The 20,640-nt window shown below is 35.8% G+C and overlaps 1 protein-coding gene and 1 long non-coding RNA gene across 2 annotated transcripts; both read right to left on the reverse strand.

Moving 5' to 3' along the window:
* Nucleotides 1-5,464: 5,464 nt before the first annotated feature.
* LOC145108455 (uncharacterized) lies at nucleotides 5,465-6,728 on the reverse strand. Its single transcript, XR_013708278.1, has 5 exons — nucleotides 6,521-6,728; nucleotides 6,288-6,386; nucleotides 6,002-6,058; nucleotides 5,795-5,923; nucleotides 5,465-5,695 (listed from the first exon to the last, which is right to left on the reverse strand). It is a non-coding gene; the product is annotated as an uncharacterized LOC145108455 (long non-coding RNA).
* Nucleotides 6,729-18,346: 11,618 nt separating this feature from the next.
* On the reverse strand, nucleotides 18,347-20,421 carry LOC145126882 (disease resistance protein RUN1-like). The gene is made up of 6 exons (XM_079062167.1): nucleotides 20,357-20,421; nucleotides 20,057-20,141; nucleotides 19,915-19,939; nucleotides 18,669-19,239; nucleotides 18,450-18,621; nucleotides 18,347-18,355 (listed from the first exon to the last, which is right to left on the reverse strand). Exons 1-6 carry the CDS (start codon nucleotides 20,419-20,421, stop codon nucleotides 18,347-18,349), a joined length of 927 nt encoding a protein of 308 aa, XP_078918293.1.
* Between the last annotated feature and the right edge of the window lie 219 nt (nucleotides 20,422-20,640).

Genomic DNA, 20,640 nt, shown 5'->3' on the forward strand with positions numbered 1-20,640 from the left:
AAATCCCATGAAAGCATGGTAACCAAAGAGGCAAAGGTAGTTTCCGGTGTGGGATCGCTGGCTCTTGTCTCAAAAGGCAAAAGTGTAGCAGAAGAACAGGAGGATTCAGATATGTCTGAGTGTGACCTTACTGGCGAAGAATATGCAATGATGGTCACCAACCCAAAGAAGTTCACACAAAAGAAGTTCCCTATCAATAAGAACCAAAACTGGCAAGGAAGTTACAGCTCTGAGAATGTGAAAGAAGAAACGAAGAACACCCCTCAAAAGGATGACGACAAGAAAGAATGCAAGCCTGTAGGAGACTCTGGATTCGACTGCAATTATTGTCATGGCAAGAACCACTTTGCCAAAGATTTCATGTTAAGGAAGACGGCTGAAAAAAGGGACGGTGAAAATCATGAGGCTTATCACATGCGAAAGTTGGAAGAAATAAAGAAAAATAATGCAACTAATAGTTCAATGAATGCCTTGATTGTGCAGTAAAATGTGGATGAAGATGAGTTCGGTGGCGTCGAGGTCTGGTCAACCGATTCTGAGGATGAAGAAGTGAGAAAACCGTCACATGGACGAGCTTATGTGGCAAGAGAGGAAGTTACTAGTTCGGCTGGGAAATGTTTAATGGTTACTGCTGGAAGACCAACCGAAGGTGAGCATAAGGAGTCGAACCTGAATGAGGACAAGTGTTTTGTAGCCAAGCCCATGAGTGAAAGGATCAACGACTGTGACCGGTTGATCAAAAAGGTACAATCCATCCTTGAATCACTTAAAGTTCCCATCACAAACTATGAAGAAGAATTAAATGAACTAAAATTTAAATTTTCTAACTTAAGTGGTAGTCTCATGCAAAGTCGCTTAGCGAACTCTAACCTAACTGACCAACTCAGCACGGTGTCTTCGAAGAGTGAGGAGAGAAGGATGTGGATTGAGCTGAAGGAGACGGAGTTAGTTAGAGCTAGAGACGAACTTATTTATTTGCAACAAGACAATTTAAAGTTTTTAAAACAACGGAATGTTTTTTGTTTAATTGCAAAACGTTTATATACGAATATTACTCAGTTGAACTTAGACTGTGAAATAGGGAAAAAGATTCACAATATGATTTTACCCTTCCTTGAATTTAAGGAGGATGAGGTTACTGCTGAGTGTGAATCAATAATATCATCAGACGAGACTTCCATCGCTTACAAAATAGGACTGGACAAGATTGAGACCTTTATTGACTCAAAGGAACACAAATGCATGCTCAAAAATATTTTGGATGAAAATGATAGGTTGAAAATTAAGTCCGAGACCATTCAAACATTTGACTCGTCAAACGCCAAATTAATTTCAAAACATAAAATGAATATAGAAAACACGTATGAATTTGATGAGGAAAGTGAAATGAGCGAAATCCCGGTGGAAGATGTGGTTGATTGCTCTGAATTTTTGAAGAGCAAAATCGAGAATGAAAAACCACTCATATCTGAGAACTCAGTTGAATATCCTCGCATGTCAAAGGACAAGTCGAAGAAACTCAAAGAAAAAGCAGTTGTCTATCAGAAAGTTCAACAGTGCCAAATCAAGTATATGTTGTTGAAGGTGTCACCAAGAAACAAACGGCAAAATTGAAAATCTTGGTCGACAAAGACAATGCTGAAGGATGCGACGATTACTTCTGGTCCGCCCCTATCGATAATGCAGACGAAACCGTCGGCTTATCGGAGCGAACCTCATGGAGAGTAAGGGGTAGATACGTTGTTGAACCCATCAACAAACCCTCAAGTTTTGATAAACCAAGCACGAGTGGAACAAAAGAGATACCAGAAGAACCAAAGAAGGCATCCAATGTATCTTCCAAGACAATCGAAGCTCAAAAGGATAAGCCGAAATTAAGCTTCAATATTCATAAATCTCAAAAGCAGCTGGCTGAACAGAAACACCAAAGAAATCAAAGATATATGAAGAATCTGAATGAGCGAAAACAGTTTTGGCAGTCTCAATACCCTAACCATGTTCCTTCCAAGAAAGATTCAAATGTCAAAGGAAATGACAAGCCAAAGATCAACCGAAAGGAAAATTTCAGTCCGAGCTCCTATTATTCCAAAGCTCAGAACCGAACATCCAGTTTCGGTTCCAACACCAGAGCTCAGTTTCGAACATCCAGTTTCGGTCCTAACGCCAAAGTTGAGAATCAAAAGTCTCGTTTCGGTCCGTCTTGCTGCTAACAAAAGCCTTCTTCAGTGAAGGATATCAAAGGAAAGGGAAAGCTTGATTCGAACTATGAAATCAATAATAAGAAAAAGTCTAGTAACCCTAGGACTCGAAAGAATATTCCAAAACCAGCTAACATAACACCATCTGAAACACCACAATTTAAACAAGACAAAAATAAAATAAAAGTTTACACCATCAAAAGAAAAGACAAAACCACTCTAATAAAAAGAACTTATTTGGTTGATATTTCTGTTGCTATTCCTTTTTCTGTAAAAGACTCACCAGGGCCCAAGTGACTTTGGGTTCCTAAATCTGCTTAAATTTGCAGGTTATAAGTGACGAGCAGTTTGATGACGAATGGTACATAGACAGTGGCTGCTCACGTCACATGACAGGAAGGAAGGAAGAGCTGAGGGAGTTTCGGTCCCTTAAGGATGGCAGATGTGTAAAGTATGGAAACAATTCCTATGGCACAATCAAACGATATGGAATGATAACGAACGGAGAATTCACAATTCGAAAAGTGGCTTACGTGGAAGGATTGCAGCACAACCTCATCAGTGTATCTCAATTGGTTGTGGGAACCGGTGTGAAAGTTTCATTCGATGATGAGAGATCAGAAATTATTGAAAAGCAATCCAAAAGAGTTCTGTTGAAGTCTGAACGCAAGGTAGACGGCTATCAAAGGCGAACTCTGATGAAAGTTGGTTATGGCACCGACGGCTATCGCACCTGAACTTCAAAGATATTAATAAGTTGGTGCTTGGTGATCATGTTCGAGGTCTTCCTCTTCTCAAGTTTGATAAGGAACACCTGTGGGCAGCGTGTGAGATGGGAAAGCAAAGCAGAAAGAGCCATCCCACACGTATCAATACAAAGATTGTTGAAGCTCTTGAACTTCTACATATTGACTTATGTGGACCTTCGGCTATGGAAAGCATCGGTGGTAGTAAGTTCATTCTTGTCATAGTAGATGATTTTTCCCGCGTCGCCTGGGTTTTCTTTCTTAAAAAGAAATCAGAAGCAACTCCTAAATTGAAAGCATTTATCAAGCAAGTGGAACTGCAACTGCGAAAGGTGATGAGGAACATAAGAAGCGACAATGAGCTTGAGTTCAATAATAAAGAGTTTGAAGACTTTCTGGCTGAAAAGGGGGTAACTCACAACTTTTCTGCTCCATATACTCCACAACAGAATGTGATCGTTGAAAGGCGAAACTGTTCCTTGTGTGAAGCAGCCCGGACCATGCTAAGCTTCGCTTCTCTTCCACTCTATTTCTGGGCTGATGCCATTGCAACTGCATGCTACACTCAGAACCAATCCTTCCTCAACAAGCGATTCTCAATAACTCCATATGAGATTCTGAACAATCGTAAGCCCAATGTGAAGTTTTTCCACGTTTTTGGTTCTAGATGCTTCATTTTTAATTCTAAAGAGAACTGAAACAAGTTCGACGTAAAAGCAGACGAGGGAATATTTCTTGGTTATTCACTTACATCAAAGGCATATAGGGTTTTGAATAAACGCTCCAGGAAGATTGAAGAAACCTACTATGTGACTTTCGATGACAATTACATGAAGAAGATACAAACAAGCGAAGGTACTGTAGAAGACATTTTTCCAGAATCAGGTCAAGTCTCGGTCCCTATCTCCAATCTGTTTGAAGAGTATATGCTACTCTTTGATGAACCGGAAAAGGCAATAAACTCAGAAGCGAAATCAGCAGATAACAACATCGACTATCTCAAAAAGATCATCGATGATGCTGCAAAGGAAATGGGAGGTGATCATCCCACACCAACCGAAACTCAACTAACTAAAAACCCTCCAAGTGAAAGCTCTACATTCAAGGGGGAGGGTTTGTCTGTACCAAAAACAACTGAAATCCCTTTCAAGGGGGAGAATCCAACTCCGATCAATGATGGTCCAACCGAGGGGGAGTGTCCTGAACCCGATACGGACTACACTTCGCCATTTGAGGGGGAGAATGAAAATTCAAATGACGAAAGCGAACAATACGGAACTTGAAGAAGAAGTAAATGCTGAGTTGGATCTTGTTTATGACCCGAACTATCCTCCTCTTACGAAATGGACAAAGGATCATCCTAAAACGCAAATTATTGGTGAATCATCTGAGCGAGTTCTCACACACTCCCAACTTAAAGCGAAACAAACTGCTTTATTCTCTCATGTTGAATTCTGCATGTTTAATTCGTTTGACTCCAAAATCGAACCGAACACGGTTAATGCTGCACTTGATCACGCTGATTGGGTACAAGCAAATGCAAGATGAACTCCATGAGTTTGAACGTAATAGAGTTTGGAGGTTGATTCCCACTCCAAAGGATGCTTCTGTGGTCGTCTTAAAATGGGTCTTCAGGAACAAGTTGGATAAAGAGAGCAACGTCATTCGCAATAAGGCTTGGCTAGTGGTGAAGGGATATTGTTAGGAAGAAGGAATAGATTATGATGAGACCTTCAGTCCCGTAGCAAGGTTGGAATCAGTTAGAATCTTTCTGGCATATGTTGCACATAAAAACTTCGAAGTTTTCTAGATGGATGTGAAATGTGCTTTCTTAAATGGAGAACTAGAAGAAACGGTGTATGTTGAACAACCTCCTGGGTTCATGAACGAGAAATTCCCTGATCACTGCTATGTGTTGGATAAAGCTGTATATGGTCTAAAGCAAGCACCGAGGGCCTGGTATGAAACGTTAACTCGCTTTCTTAAAATGTCGAAATTCAAGCAACTGCTATGTGTTGGATAAAGCTGTATATGGTCTAATGCAAGCACCGAGGGCCTGGTATGAAACGTTAACTCGCTTTCTTAAAATGTCGAAATTCAAGCAAGGTTCGGTTGACCCAACCTTTTTTCGAAAGAAAGAAGGCAAACATTTAATGATAGTTCAGATTTATGTCAATGATATCATCTTCGGCTCCATGAATTGTAGCTTAACGGCTGAATTTAGGAAGTTGATGGAGACTAAATTTGAAATGAGCGCAATTGGTCCAATTAACTTTTTCCTTGGACTGAATATAAGACAGGGACCAGAAGACATTTTTATTAACCAGGAGGCCTACACTAACGATGAAATTTAGGAAAAACTCACTAATAGATTACCGATAGATTTTATGTGACAGGTTGGCGGTGCATTTTTACATTATAAAAAAAATATAAATTCATGAAAAAATTAACAATAATTGCATATTCAACAAAGGAAAAATCTTGAAACATACATCAAATCTATATTTTAAAGCCAATAAATATAAATCCACCAAATGGATATTCATTACTCATTCATTCATTGTTTACTTTACTTCTCCATGCAAAGACAAAAACGAAAACCATCTTGAAAAGTAATTCCACCTTGAGGACCCACCACCTACATTTCTAACAAAGATGTTCCTTAGAATGTCACCATTAATAGAATAAAATCACTTCCAGTAATGGAATCAACAATAGATGTGAAGCGTTTCTGTTACAATCAATAAAAACCTGCAGAAATAAAATAAATGGTAATCTATTGATTAATCTGTAGCAACATTGTAGAATAATAATAAAAACACTATTTTATAGTTTATAGATTATACTCACATGAGAGATATCAACTGCTTGTGAAAGCAACACTTTGTCGTCATCAGAAACATCTTTCCCAAGGAACACAATCCACTTCACATCGGAATTGGTGATTCCGATTCTGATTCCTCCGAAATGAAAGCACACCTTCAGATCAACAATCTCATATTAAATCAAGTGAAAAACGTTGGAAATTTGAGCAAATTGAGATTCAAATTAACAAACCTTCAGATCCATCTTCTTATGTGCCCTCAAACACCCTATTAGATATTCCCTTTCACACTGCAAGGAGGATAAATCTAACAATCAGAAATGAAAACGCAGCATAAATGGATTTTTTTTGATTGACCATTTTAACCTTGGACCAAAACTAAAACAAGCACTATACTACAGGGACCAAATTTATTGATCAGATCTGCAACTTCTGTCAACATCGCCATCATCTCCAAACATCACTCAGTCATTTATTGGCATCAAAACAGTTACATAAGAAAACGTTTTATAAACTTACCTTGGAAAGGGTAATGTACAGTGGCTTCTGGACAAACCCACGAAACCGAATTTTGAAATGCGATGAACACCTAACTGGTACCGATCTGATTCTACTAGACTGACAACAGATCAAGAAATAGTGTGAGTGACAGGCGAACAACATATATAAACTTCGAAACACCAAAAAAAGGACAAAACAGCTTCGAAACACACGATTCAGAATGGTATAAATTAACGTATCAGTTAACTTACATGTTTTTTGTTTTAAAATATTGCGGATCTTTGCTAGTTTTTGGATCTAGAAGCATGATAGAGATTTTTTTTTTTTTTTTCGTAATCGACACATAAAAGTCTTGGTGATTATGATGACCGAAAAAGACGCAGATCGATAACTTTATCAAAACAATGGATGATTTTCAGAAATAATATATCGTGTGAATGCTATTAGATTCACAGGGTCGATTATGACAGCGGCTGTGAAATAGTATTAAACTGAAACTGAACATCTAATATATAGTAAGAAAAGTGTGGGCGTCAACCCTAATCCTGATCTCTAGCGATGGTGATTTGCATCCACCTCCCCTAAAATTTTACATTTCTTCACATACAGCCCAACCATTACCCAAAATGACAGTTTTGTTGCTTGATGAATAAAGTGGCACTTGCTTTTTTATTTGTAGTTTTTTTTAAGAGCTCTTATTTGTAAAAGACCATAGTAGTCCTTACTATACATAAATATTTTTTTAACAGCTCTTATTTGTAAATGGCCATAGTATCTTTATTTATATTTTTAGCAAAAATACTTGTTACATTTTTCTTTCTTTTTTAAGTGAGAATATCTTCTATCATTTGACATTGTGATTATTCCAGGTTGAGTATACCATATTGATTGTTTAGCCTTTCAACATCAAAGTGTGTAATTAGCACAAACTTAATATAATGTGTGGCTATAAAATTAATGGTTTCATTAAAAGTTAAAATTATAATTGTGCTTAATGAAATCATAATAATCATATATACTAACAATTATATTAATTTTAAAATTAAATGACGTGAAGAAGTTGATGTTAATAATGTACATAAGGTAAAATTGTACACATATTTATCGTTTTTACATTCCCTCAAGTTGTACTCTATAAGTTTAAGAAAGCTCAACGCAAAAGATTTGATTTTGTGAATGTTACATTGAAAAGTTTATTTGGATGATAATTGGATTACTCACACCCGGTGTTTTTATGTTTGCATATTGTGTTATATTTATTGCGACTTTACATTTAAAGTATCTTTGGATTCCTTTTTTGTTTCAACGCAATGTGACTTCTAGAACATGTGAACGACAGTTGAATGAATTTTGATAAGCATGCAAGAAACATAACACATGCACAAACTTCCTATGGACGATTTATTCTCGAGGATCAAGTTTGTTGGTAAATATCTATTGATGGTCCATCATTAATTTCCAGAATAACATAGTATAGAACATTTATCAAAACACATTTGTAAAAATGGTCTATGTTTGAAAACTAATTTTCGATTTAAGGAACTTACCAGAATTAACAATCGGTAACGTGATAATTGTGTCAAGCATCTCTTACATGGTATTGCTCCATGAGTAACACCAAAGAAAACCTAGACTCATCGTCGATACTATATACTCCACCGCTAACGCTAACGTGCTATATTCCACAATATACAACAAGAGGGAAACAAAATAAGTGGTATTTAGGGGTAAAATTGTCAGTTTTTATCATCTTACTTTAGTACAATGCTACTTAACACAATTACTTATACCACACTTTATATGCAAAAAAAAAAAGCAATGTATTTTTTCTGCTATCTCATAAACATGGAAATTATGGATGATTTAGAAAAATAAACAGTATCTTCTTAGGGCATGGGTATTTTAGGTAATTTGATTGTTTTAGTTTCTTATTCATAGTACATAAAGTATAAAGGTAGAAACAAGGGTGATCCCACCTATAGGCAGAGCGTGTCCATGGACACCCCTTATTTTTGGTTTTTTTTTGTATGTTATATAATAAATTTGGATGGCACCTGTTAAAAATTAGTTTAATGGCTAATATATATATATATATATATATATATATATATATATATATATATATATATACAAATTTATCCAGGAAAACAATCTGATTTATAAATATCTTAATTTACATTTGATTTTTCAAACTTGTTAAAAAATAGTTTTGGATCTTAGAAGATACTTATCCAGGAAACCAGTCTGATTTATAAATATCTTAATTTATATTTGATTTTTCAAACTTGTTAAATACAAGAAAAAAAATATTCTTATAAACCCGTTAAATACAAGAAATTAACAACGAACTTTGAGGAATAAAAGATAAAAAGACGGAAAATACATAAACCCTAAAAAAACAAAAGTTACATAATCTTTACTCATTGTTGCCGTCCGTAACCGCTCTTAAGCCCATCGACGTTGTTTGCTATGGAGCAACACAATCATCTACCACTCTCAGTTGAATGAAAAGCTTGAACTTGATCTTCTTATCACCACATACTGTCTCAAACTCTCCATTTTTTATGAGTCTATGTTCAACCCTCTTTCTTTTCTACTTTATAAACTTTGGAACTAGAAATCTAAAGAAAGTTGTACATAGTGGAAGTTGTTTAATGGACTTGGTACACTATTAATTGTTTAATAGACTCTCTCTCTCTCTCTCTCTCTCTCTCTCTCTATTGGTGTGGTTTATAGTATAGTCAATAGCATGATATAGACAACCACATATTCTGAAATAGCATAAATCATATTTACCATTAACTTTTATCAAATTACATGTACTAAATGAAATTTACCATTTTACCAAATTACGTTATACAATGGTTCATCATTTATGGCTTTAAATTTGATTTATTATACAATCATTAAATGGAGTATAGTTGTATTATATGTTTAATTAATAACTTAATTTTGACTTTTATGATATTAACAGTGATGCTCTAAAATTAATAGATAAGTAGTAAACTTATATTAACTGTTTAGATTATAATTAGATTTAGAATTTCTGAAATTGTATGACTTTGTGACGATTATTTTTTTAATCCAATTATAATGTTAATGTTTTTCAAAAAGGTAAACGAAACAAGTTCTTTATCTCATGATAAAGAAAAACCATGTGTGTAACATCCCGATGTTAAGGGGATGCTTATTTTAGTCCTTTAATTTATTTAGGTTGCATTTTGGTCCCTTAGTTCAAGAAAGTATGCGATGGAACCCTAATGGTATTATTGTAATTTTTGGGGATTTGGAATACTCAATGCGTACGTGGTGTACGTTGAACATGCTAGGGCGTACTCATTGTATAGTGAGCGTACTTGCCAGATTGGGAAACCTTAATTTTTTGGGTTTGGCAAGAGTATAGAGCATGTGCTACTTGCAATGAAGACACTACTTTGTACTATGCAACAAATAAAGTCGTATATATCGGTCATCATCGTTTCCTAGATGCTAATGATCCGTTAAGAAAGAGGTTGGAGTTTAACGGGTTGGAAGAGACAAGACCTGCTTCGAGACACCTTAGTAATAACGACATACAAGAGTAACTAGGTTGTCTACGAAATCATAAACCAGGTAAACATCCTGAGCATGGAGGTAGGGAGCCAAAGAGGCAAGATGACGAGTTGAACCGGTCGAAACGAAGCCTTTTCTTCAAACTCGAGTATTGGTCTTCTCTACAGTTGAAGAACAACATAGATCTCATGCATGTCCAGAAAAATTTGAACAAGAGTTTGGTAGGTAGTCTTCTAATGAACGGTAAAATTAAAGACACATCAAATGCACGAGAGGACTTAAGAATTCTAAACATTCGGAGAAATGAATGGTTGCAAAAAAATGGTGAGAAGTTTCATAGATCCCATGAAAAATACTCTTTCATGAGAGAATTTTGTAATTGGTTTCCTGAAAAGGTAACATAAATTAATAAATAAATTTGTTTCATTGATCTAAAGAATACATAATACATATTACTCTATACTTGCTAGGTTCATCAAATGAAAATAGAAAACTCTCCAGAATTCCACAAAGAGTTGTCGGCTCTTGCAATGGGTCTGCAAATGAATGCTTATTCTTACACCACTTGCATAGTCAACGGTGTTAGGTTTATGGTACTTAGTCATGACGCACAACACACAACACAAAACTCTCGGGTTTTAGCAGTGGGTGAGAAAGGCGAGAAATATTATGGCCAGTTAGAAGAGATTATAGAGTTGAAGTATACACATGATTATTCAACTGTATTATTTCGTTGCAAGTGGTTTGATACTTGAACAAGAGTTATTTCTAGTGATCATTTCACATGTATCGGCACACGAATCGAAGCATACAAAGATGATCAACTCATATATGCTTCACAAGCCAAACAAGTGGTCTACATTAGAGAGCAAAACAATAACCATCGATGTGTTGTCGAGCATGTTAATCATCAAAGTATTTGGAATCTACCTTCAAAAGATGATCGTCTCAGTCCAAAATGTTGACAATGGCTCACACGGAAAATGTAGACAATGTCGACATACTTCAAATATCTCTTTATCCGATGCTCCACTTTTTATTGATTTCAGCATGTACTTTCAAAATATTCCTAAAGTCAGTGTTGAGGTAGAAAGTGCAACTGAAGTTCCTCCGTCAACTGGTAGAGTCAATGATGTTTCTTATTGCGAGACTGATTACGATGATACCCATTCTGATTATGATACCGAAGAAGACACTGAAGGATATAAGGAAGATTCTGATTAGAATATCTTTAAGGAAATACGTGTTTGTAATATGAACTTTATTTGGATTCCGGGTTTAAATAGAAATGTTTATTCCTATGTAAATGTTTATTTGTAATAAAAGTTGTATTTGTATATCTTATAATTTTTCAGGAAATGTTGTCAATATGGATTTTGTTTGTGTATACCATGGTTGCTGTTATGGGTCGTGGACACGGGGGTGATGGGGTTGAGGACCCACCTTTCCCAGGTGGTAGAGGTATCGATCACCATGAGCAGGACCATAAGTTTATTATGGATTTTTATTTACTATTTTTATTCAATTATTATAAATTAAATACCATTTCTAATAATTTTTAATTATATTTGTAGTTGAGCAACATACACGTAGGAAAGTCCGAGGCAAAGCCAACAATATAAAGTTTGAAACATCGATCTTATAGAAGAAGGGAAAACCGATTACCATGGATTATGATAGGGAGATAACATATGATCCCATAGGAGAGCCGAAAGACATGTTTTCACGAGAAGTTGGAAAAACAATGTGGCATATGGTCCCTTTCTATAAATGGACATGGAAAAAAGTTTCCCCTGCAATAAAGGACACCGTAATACAACATTTAGGGGTAGTTATTTATTTAAAAATATTTTATATGGTTAATTATGACTGGTTTTTACTTGGTTAACTTATTTTTTTTATTTTGTAGATAAAGTTTGATTTGGATCAGATTTACCAGGATGTACAAGCTAATATGTTGACAAAGAGTTTTCAAGCAACTTTGTTAAAAGGTTATCGAGACCGTAAACCTGACGCAAAAGAATATTTTTTGGCAGTCGGAGGGTATGATGATATACCGAGAGCATTAGAAACCCTCCAGAGGATATGGATGGTGATAACTGGAAGTAAGTAGTTGAGTATTTCCAAACGGACGAACATAGAATTGCTCCAGACAAGAACAAAAAAGTTCGTCAAATGCAAACGAACGTGAGTGGGGGTTCGAGCTCGTATAGAAGCACTTGCTATTAGAAGGTAACGTACGATACATATAATTATTTATTTAAAATATAATCTAATTTTTAATGTTAAGCAAAACCTTAAGAGGGTGGAAACGTCTCGCAAGGCTCATACCGATAGGGATGGTGTATTTGTTACTACCGAGGCGGAACAACAATATGTCAGTATTTTATTATAATTTTATAATAATTAAGTGTTTATTTATACTTAATTGTTACTCACTTTTGGGAATTACAGAATCGGTTAGTCGAAGAGCTCTTAAAACAAACCCAAGGTGAAAGTGGGTTAACACCCGCTCAAGAAAGAGTTGCTTTTGAGAAAGTATTAGGAGAGAGACGTGGCCATATTAAAGGCATCGGTCGTAAACCTTCTGCTCTCCCGCCGATTTCACAGCCATCGCAACCATCACCATAACCATCACAACCATCATAGGTAAAACAATCTACTTTGGTTTTTTGTGGTGATTATTTGCTAAAAGCATTGGTAATTGGATTTTTGTCCCAAGTGCAATCTACTTTGTTTTTTTTTGTCTTAGTTTAAAAATAGCAATCTGCTTTGGCATCATAAAATTTATGTTGATTTGGTAATTTTGGTTTTGTGGTGATTATTTTCTAAAAGCATTGGTAATTGGGTTTTTGTCCCAAGTGCAAGAAAATAGCAATGTACTTTGGCTTTTTATCTTAGTTTAAAAATAGCAATCTACTTTGGCATAATAAAATGCATGTTGATTTTGTATTTTTTGTTTTGTGGTGATTATTTGTTAAAAACTTTGGTAATTGGGGTTTTGACCCAAGTGCAAGAAATATTAATGTACTTTGGCTTTTTGTCTTAGTTTAAAAATAACAATCTACATTGGCATCGTAAAACGCATGTTGATTTGGTAATTTTCGTTTTGTGGTGATTATTTTCTAAAAACTTTGGTAATTGGGTTTTTGTCCCAAGTGTAAGAAATAGCAATGTACTTTGAGTTTTTGTCTTAGTTTTAAAATAGCAATCTACTTTGACATCATAATATGCATGTTGATTTCGTAATTTTCGTTTTATGTTGATTATTTTCTAAAAACTTTGGTAATTGGGTTTGTGTCCCATGTGCATGAAATAACAATGTACTTTGGCTTTTTGTCTTGATTTAAAAATAGCAATGTACTTTGATAGTTTTCGTTTATGTTTGATAAATTAACTCATAAGTTTATATATGTTGTTATTTATTACGTAGTTGGAAAATCTTCGGGCAATACTTAATGACCCGACATGTAGGGATGAGCATTATTTGTTTTTTCAATCACAGAATAATCGAGGAAACGATGGAAACGAAGATGATGCATCATTTATTTATTTATACCAAAATAAAAGGTAGCATCCAGCTGTCCAGTTACTCTAATTAGCTCTCAAATCCCCTTTTTTCCTTCTATTTTTTAAAGTTTTAGTCGGAAGTTAAAGCATGACGAGCATATCGAGACACAGGGAAGCTTAAAAGGATCATTTGCAGACATCCAACCTACAAGGGGTTGATAGAATTTTTTTTATTTTTCATTGTTTTTATTTTTTTTATTTTTACAAATAAGTTATAGTAGGATAGAGAAAAATATAGGAGGCATATGTGGTATTTGATGATAACTTATACAAGAGGTGCATATGTAACTTGTTCTTTCCTTCCAAGGAAACAAATATACATTAGTAAATTTTGATCATAGCATCAGTTTATTAACCCAATAAAAAAAACTATGTTATATGATCAACTTTGTTGTGTAATATGTTGTGTTTTCTGGCATAGGAGATAAACACATATAAAAAAATACATCCAACCCACTATTGATAAATTTTTGGACATGAACCTTTGGAAGATACAATTCTTAATTTGGGACAACAAAACACTAAAATAAGCACCTTCATTTCCATTAGAAAACATTACAAAAAAAAGACTTGATTTGAATGGCAAAGCAATAGAGATGAGCAAAGGTCGGCTGAGCTACAAGTGTAAGTCCATTGAGTGATAAAACTTAGAAACTACCACCTAGAAGGATATTTATTTATGTGAAAACATACTAGAAATAAACTTGTCACTATTGGTTTTTGGTATATTAGCCATCCTCCAGTACGCCAGACTTCCTTTGAGAGAGAGCTCTGAAGTATCGTTGCTCATTTAATGAAAGAAATAGATTAAAGTTTTGAAATTGATTGCAAAAAATCAAAATATGAGTTATTTATCATCAAAACATTATCAGTTTAGTTACTATCTGCTCTACATAAAAAAAATAACTGCATAAGAATGATATCTACCTTTAAAGTGGGCGCCATCTCCAAATAAAGACTCGTATGACTGTATACGCATATCAATTTCAGACATCAAAAATCGCCATATGGTTAGGCTGTACTCTACAGTTGTTAACTGAAACACAACAATATCTCCACCAATAATGTGATTCCAGGACTTATAATAGCCCAATGCATCTTCTTCTTCATCCGCGTCTCCATCATCATACACAAAACATACCCCACACTCAACATGAAATGGTTTTGGCCTCATGCAAATAGTAATATGATCACCACATTCCATCTCATTAATCCCAAGCATCTAATGGCTTAACAACGTCAAACTATTTCCAAGGACATCGACTCTGCGAATGTAGTGTTCGTATATCCAGGTGTGGTTCTTTGTTATATTACGGATTATTATCACTGGAAAATAAAAGAATTCATAATCCAAAAATCGAGATGTCGGCACACAGCAGAACTTCAATCCTCTGAGCTTTTTCGGAGATGATGGGATGGTAAATAACATTGATGACCTTATGCGTCTCTCTACAATCCAATTCGACATCACTTCGCCTCCATCAATTGTGATGAATATTCCAAACTCATAATACATCTGCCAAATACAACAACCTTCATTAACTATATATACATGCATAATCATACAAAGGCATATACTTAACTAGACCAAACCTGGATTTTAGATTCCTCTATTCTATCCTCAAGAAAAGTTCCAATGCGCCTTATGATAAGGAAGTCTAGCTTAGCCCAGCCCAAACTACGTAATACATTTTCCTCAACACCTTCCATTGGTTGGATTTTTATCATGCCTTCAATTTCAAATGATGAAGGTGCTAACATCTTCCAGTCTACTAAGAACAAGAGTAGGGACATTTGCGGATCAAATACAACTTTCCGTAGCAAATGCTTATTAGAGTCGAAATAGAGGTCCAAATATGTTTGTGTGTGTGGAGGATGCTCTACTGACGTCAACATATTACAGTTTACCATACTAAGCCAGTTAATCCTATGAAGGCTTCTCACACAACTAGGCAAGGAAACAATAGGATTACAGTCTAAATATAATCGTTTTAACATGGATAGCCAACTGAAGTCCATGGGAAAGGATTCAGACAAATTATTATTTGCAAGTGACAACTTTACTAAAGATCTTGGCAAAGAAATCGTAAAGAACTTCAAATCACTTGGTATACCCTTGAGAATGTTGTCAACCTTGAGCTTTTCCGTTGAATCCATATCCCTAATCTTAATTCGATATTCACCAAGACTACATCCCTTTAACAACAATGTTTGAACCTTTTTTAACATTCCTATGGTTCTTGGTAGTTTTCCAAGCTTGTTGCAGTAGCTTAGATCGACAAGCACAACTTCATCACATTGTTCAATTGATTCAGAAACATCAAGCAAACCAGTGCAACCTCTATGTATTAAACTCTCAAGCCCTAGGGAGACGGTCAAAGCCACAAATACGACGAAGTTGTTCACAGAAACTTAAATTAAGAATCTTCAAGGATCCAAACAATCTTTTGTCTTTTGAGCACGATCCAATTAAGTGCTGAAACCAAAATAAGTTAGAATTGAAATGAATGTTAATATGTCATCAACTCGAAATACAAGTGTAACAAACAAAGATAAGTTACCTTTAGCCTTTTATGAATTCATTGTGGATAACTACAAAAAATCCCAAATGATTCAATATTGCTATATGACATGTCAAGAGCAACCAGATTCTCTATCGGTAAGTCTAAAGGTATAGATGTAACGCCCCAATTCTGGTACGTAATTTAAATTAAGTGATTTTTTATTTCTTACGAGGTACTCGACGAGTCTGAAGCTCAACTCGTCGAGTAGAGTAGGGATTGGCACGCGGTTTAAGTTGGCGACTCGACGAGTCCATATCCTGGGACTCGGCGAGTCTGCCAGTCTGGATGAAATCCTAATTTCAAGGGTTTGCACCCTATCTAAACAACTTTATAACCTCCCATCCCAGCCTCCATCACCTCCAGAGCAAATTATTCTGTAACCCTAGACCCATTGTGAAGTTTGAGTGCTTTGTGCTCTTTGAAGTTTTTAGAGAGAAACAGGAAGGAAGATCCAAAGGAGAAGAAGAGGATCTAGGATCCTTGTGCCATCTCAGAGCTTATTGAGGAATAAAACTCGAACTTTTTCTATTTGCTTCACTTGAATCACCTTTAAAGCTTAATATAGTCACTTTTGGGGCCATTTCTAGACTTGATTTCGAGTAGGGGGTATGTAGAGATGAAGGGACTTCAGATCTAGTCATGTTTGAGCTCCAGAAGCTCAGGACTACGATTTTTATTGAGCCAAGTTTATGCAAACCCTAGATCTACACTTTTTAGCTTGTTTAAGGGCCTTCTTCCCCTATAACTCGATGCATACACGTAAAGTTAGAAACTTTATGTGTGAAACCAGCCCTAGGAACCCAGATCTATGAATTGAATGCACTGGAATCGAGCAAAATCGACTGTATAGTAATGTCATGCATGGGAGTCGGCGAGTTGTTCTTTAGACTCGACGAGTCGAGTCGCGAGTTCCCGATTTTTCCCTGTTTGAGAGTTTAGGGTGGACTCAGTGAGTGAGTAAGGGACTCGGTGAGTTAGAGCTCCGATCTAGCAACGGAGGGACTCGGCGAGTCTACGCCCTGACTCGGCGAGCCCAAGGCAATCTTCTTGCCTCAAGAACAGACTCGAAGAGTTGTTCATACAACTCGTCGAGTCACAGTCTGGTCGTGTTCATCCGATGAAGGAGAACTCGACGAGTTGTTCATACAACTCGGCGAGTCAGATGAAGATAGACTCGTAGTTAGTATCGAAGAAGAACTCGTCGAGTATTTGCCAAACTCGACGAGTAGAAGCGGGTAGAGGATTAGTTTGGATGTAAGGGACTCGGCGAGTTGGTGGCCCAACTCGGCGAGTCCGGTCACTTGGAAGTTGACTTTGATCACGAAGTGGACTTTGTCCGGGGGTAAAATAGTCATTTTACCTTGAAAGCAGTTATGAGTATCTAATTTAGTGTTTTTGGGAATTGTAGTTGGGCGGTTCCGGAGCAGCAGTCAATCAGTTTCAGATTTAGCATCTTAGCAGCCAGAGTTACAAGGTGAGTTTCCTTCCAGTAGGAACGGGTCTACGACCACAATGCCGGCCCGTTTAGTTAGTAGTAGTTCCGAACCTCGGTCCGATGCAGTAGTTAGAGTGCTTGATGTCTGTGTGATTCAAGCATGTTTTCTGTTATGTGTTCCGGACCCTGGTCCGATGCAGTATGCAGTATATGTGTTCATGCTAGTTAATATGTTTATGCTATGTTATGTTCAGTCAGTTCAGGACTTCGGTCCGATGCAGGGGACAAGGTCCCAGTCAGTTCCGGACTTCGGTCCGATGCAGTTTCCGGACTTCGGTCTGATGCAGAGGGCAAGGCCCTGGTTAGTTTCCGGACTTCGGTCCGATGCAGTTTCCGGACTTCGGTCCGATGCAGTGGGCAAGTCCCAATAGTTGTTTACATGTTATTGTATGGTATGTGGTAGTTTGGGGGAGCTCACTAAGCTTCGTGCTTACAGTTTCAGTTTTGGTTTCAGGTACTTCCGCTAGCAAAGGGAAGAGCTTAGGATGATGGCATCGCACACACCACAACTTCAGTTTTATCCTGAGAGTTTTATTAAGATATTTATTATGATTGATACAGTTTTTGTTTTAACTCAGTTACTATGACATTTGAGTTACACATTCCATGATTTTGATTATATATGACATTCGATGATGTAGTTTTTAGTAATATTAAAACAAAAATTTTTGGGTCGTATTTTGGGTCGTTTCAATAGACTTCAAAAGGAACCCATGCATACACAACCATCTTAATTCTTTTAGAAAACTCTTATAATAGTCGGTTATTTGCACATAATTTAGTTGAAGAAGCATTAGCCTATCCATCTTACTCAATGCATCTGTTCTCAACTCAAGTAATCCATGTAACTTCAGTTTCTTAAGCATTCTCATGTCGAGGGTGAGGCCTAAAACACTTTATGTACCCTACAAAGAAAGGGCATGAAAAAGTAATTTAAAATGTTATAAACAGGTATATAGAAATACAAAATGCAATAAACAAGTATACATGGCATCTTACCTTTCTTTGTTTCAACACTTTGAATGACTCATGACCCCATAATCGACTTCGTTCCCATGGCTTGTCAAGTGATTCTTTACGTACTATGAATCTTCCCATCTCTTGAACCAACTGATGCATCATCAACTCAATATTCATCAATTCTTTATTCCATCCAATACTAAGAAGGCATCTGTTAATAACATTCATGATCCCATAATAACATTCATGATCCCGAACCTGGTCTCTATATCACATGCTTTTAATATTGTTATAGAAATATCTCTATCCGTTCCAACAAAAATACAAACAATATACTTAAAAAACTCCTTATCATTTTCTGATGGCAAAGAGTCGAAGCTTATTCTCAAAACATTGTTTATAGGGGAATCATTTTCTTTCTTTAGCTTATCTATGTACCCCTCCCAATAACTTACATCTCGATTATGTAAATACCTACCCAAAACTTTAAGTGCCATTGGATGTCCTTCACAATACTTTACAATCTTTTTTGACACGTCTTCATAACCATCCTTGGGATCACTGCACATGAATGAATGAAAACACAATTTTTTTTGTGAATCGATATCAGAGATGTCTTTAAGCTCGTACATTGGATGCTTGGGTTTAATGTTCTTTTTGAAAATTGCACAGCTCTCTGTCAACCATGCATCTTTTGTAGTTATTATGATTTTGCTTCCTGGATGAAAACCTGTGCTTCCAAGTAATGCATCTAACTGATCAAGACTACCAATATCATCAAGAACTAGAAACACTTTTTTCGGGCTATTGCATGCTCTATCATTATGGTCTATATAGAATCATCATGAACTTGAACTAAACTTGATTTTGAAATGTCATCACAGAGTTCTTTTTGTACATCAAGCAGTCCATTAGATTTTTCAACACATCTCCTATCGATATCTTCAATGAAGCTACCAGTGTCAAATTCATGAAAATGTAACACATACACATATTTTGCTAAAGATGTCTTACCGATCCCACCCATACCCAAAATAGTTAGTATATCTATTGTATTTGATGATGCATCTTTCGATCACGAAGTGACGACTTTAATGGAATTGTCCATCCCAATAAGTTGTGGTAGTGGAAACTTTGAGGATATGTGCAAACTACGGAAGATATTGTTAACAATTTCATCAATAAGCTCCACCTCTAGCCTGGAAATTGATTTTAGTAAGAACCACAATACACAATCCAGAAAACTAACTTGCCATATTGGAGATTTAGATTTTTTCCAAAGATACAAAACAAAATTATATCATATTAAGCTATTATTTAATTAAGTTTTTGACAGCATAAATATATCCTATTTTCACTTTTAACCATATAAGCATCTAATGTGGAACGTCATATAACATATTTATTATTTATAATAAGACCAGAGCCTCCGATGTAACAGAAGATTTCATTAATGGGCCACCAAATTTCATTGTGTTTCTACAAAACCATCAAACTTTAATACCAATATGATTTTGCATAAACCATAACTAAATGTCATTATACAGTTATAAGTTAACGTTTACTAATTAAAAGCAAGAGCATTAAATTATCATAATAAACGAAGATACGCTTTGAAGGTAGAATGATATATAAATAGTAGATACCTTACGAAATGCATAGAAATGAACTAATTCATGATAAAATAACAAATGGATAGAAAGTGTGATAAATTTAGCAGGATTGCTTAACCTACATATATAAATTAATTTATGAGATCACGTAATTGATACATTTAGATTCAATTTCAAGCATATCTTTATCAAAATTTAAATGCATAAAAATGTGCTTATTTTATGATTATGAAAAAGGTATTGAAATGCATAAGGATAAGATGATATTGACTTTTCATATGCTAATTAAACTATATTAAAGAAGTACGGAAATATGAGAAAGAAAGTGGTTACCTTCCATTTGCATCCTTCCCTTTTAAATCAGCAACTTCTGTAACCGCTTTAATCCGTTGGTCCATCTTTTGAGCCCATTTACTTCTTTTATTTGTATTTGTCTACGCCTCCATCGTATGTCTATGCTTAGCCATTGCATCTCCAAAGCTACTTAGTGGCTTCCAGACATGGGTGGGCTCCACATGATAAAAGATGGGGATTACAATATGTTTGTATGTCCTAAGTTGCTCAAGGATCAACACCAGTTCATCAAGACACCATGTGGAAGCAGCATAGTTCCTGGA

Source organism: Lactuca virosa, chromosome 1 (assembly GCF_052849685.1).
Source record: "Lactuca virosa cultivar CGN04683 chromosome 1, Lactuca_virosa_CGN04683_v6, whole genome shotgun sequence".
NCBI lineage: Eukaryota > Viridiplantae > Streptophyta > Magnoliopsida > Asterales > Asteraceae > Lactuca > Lactuca virosa.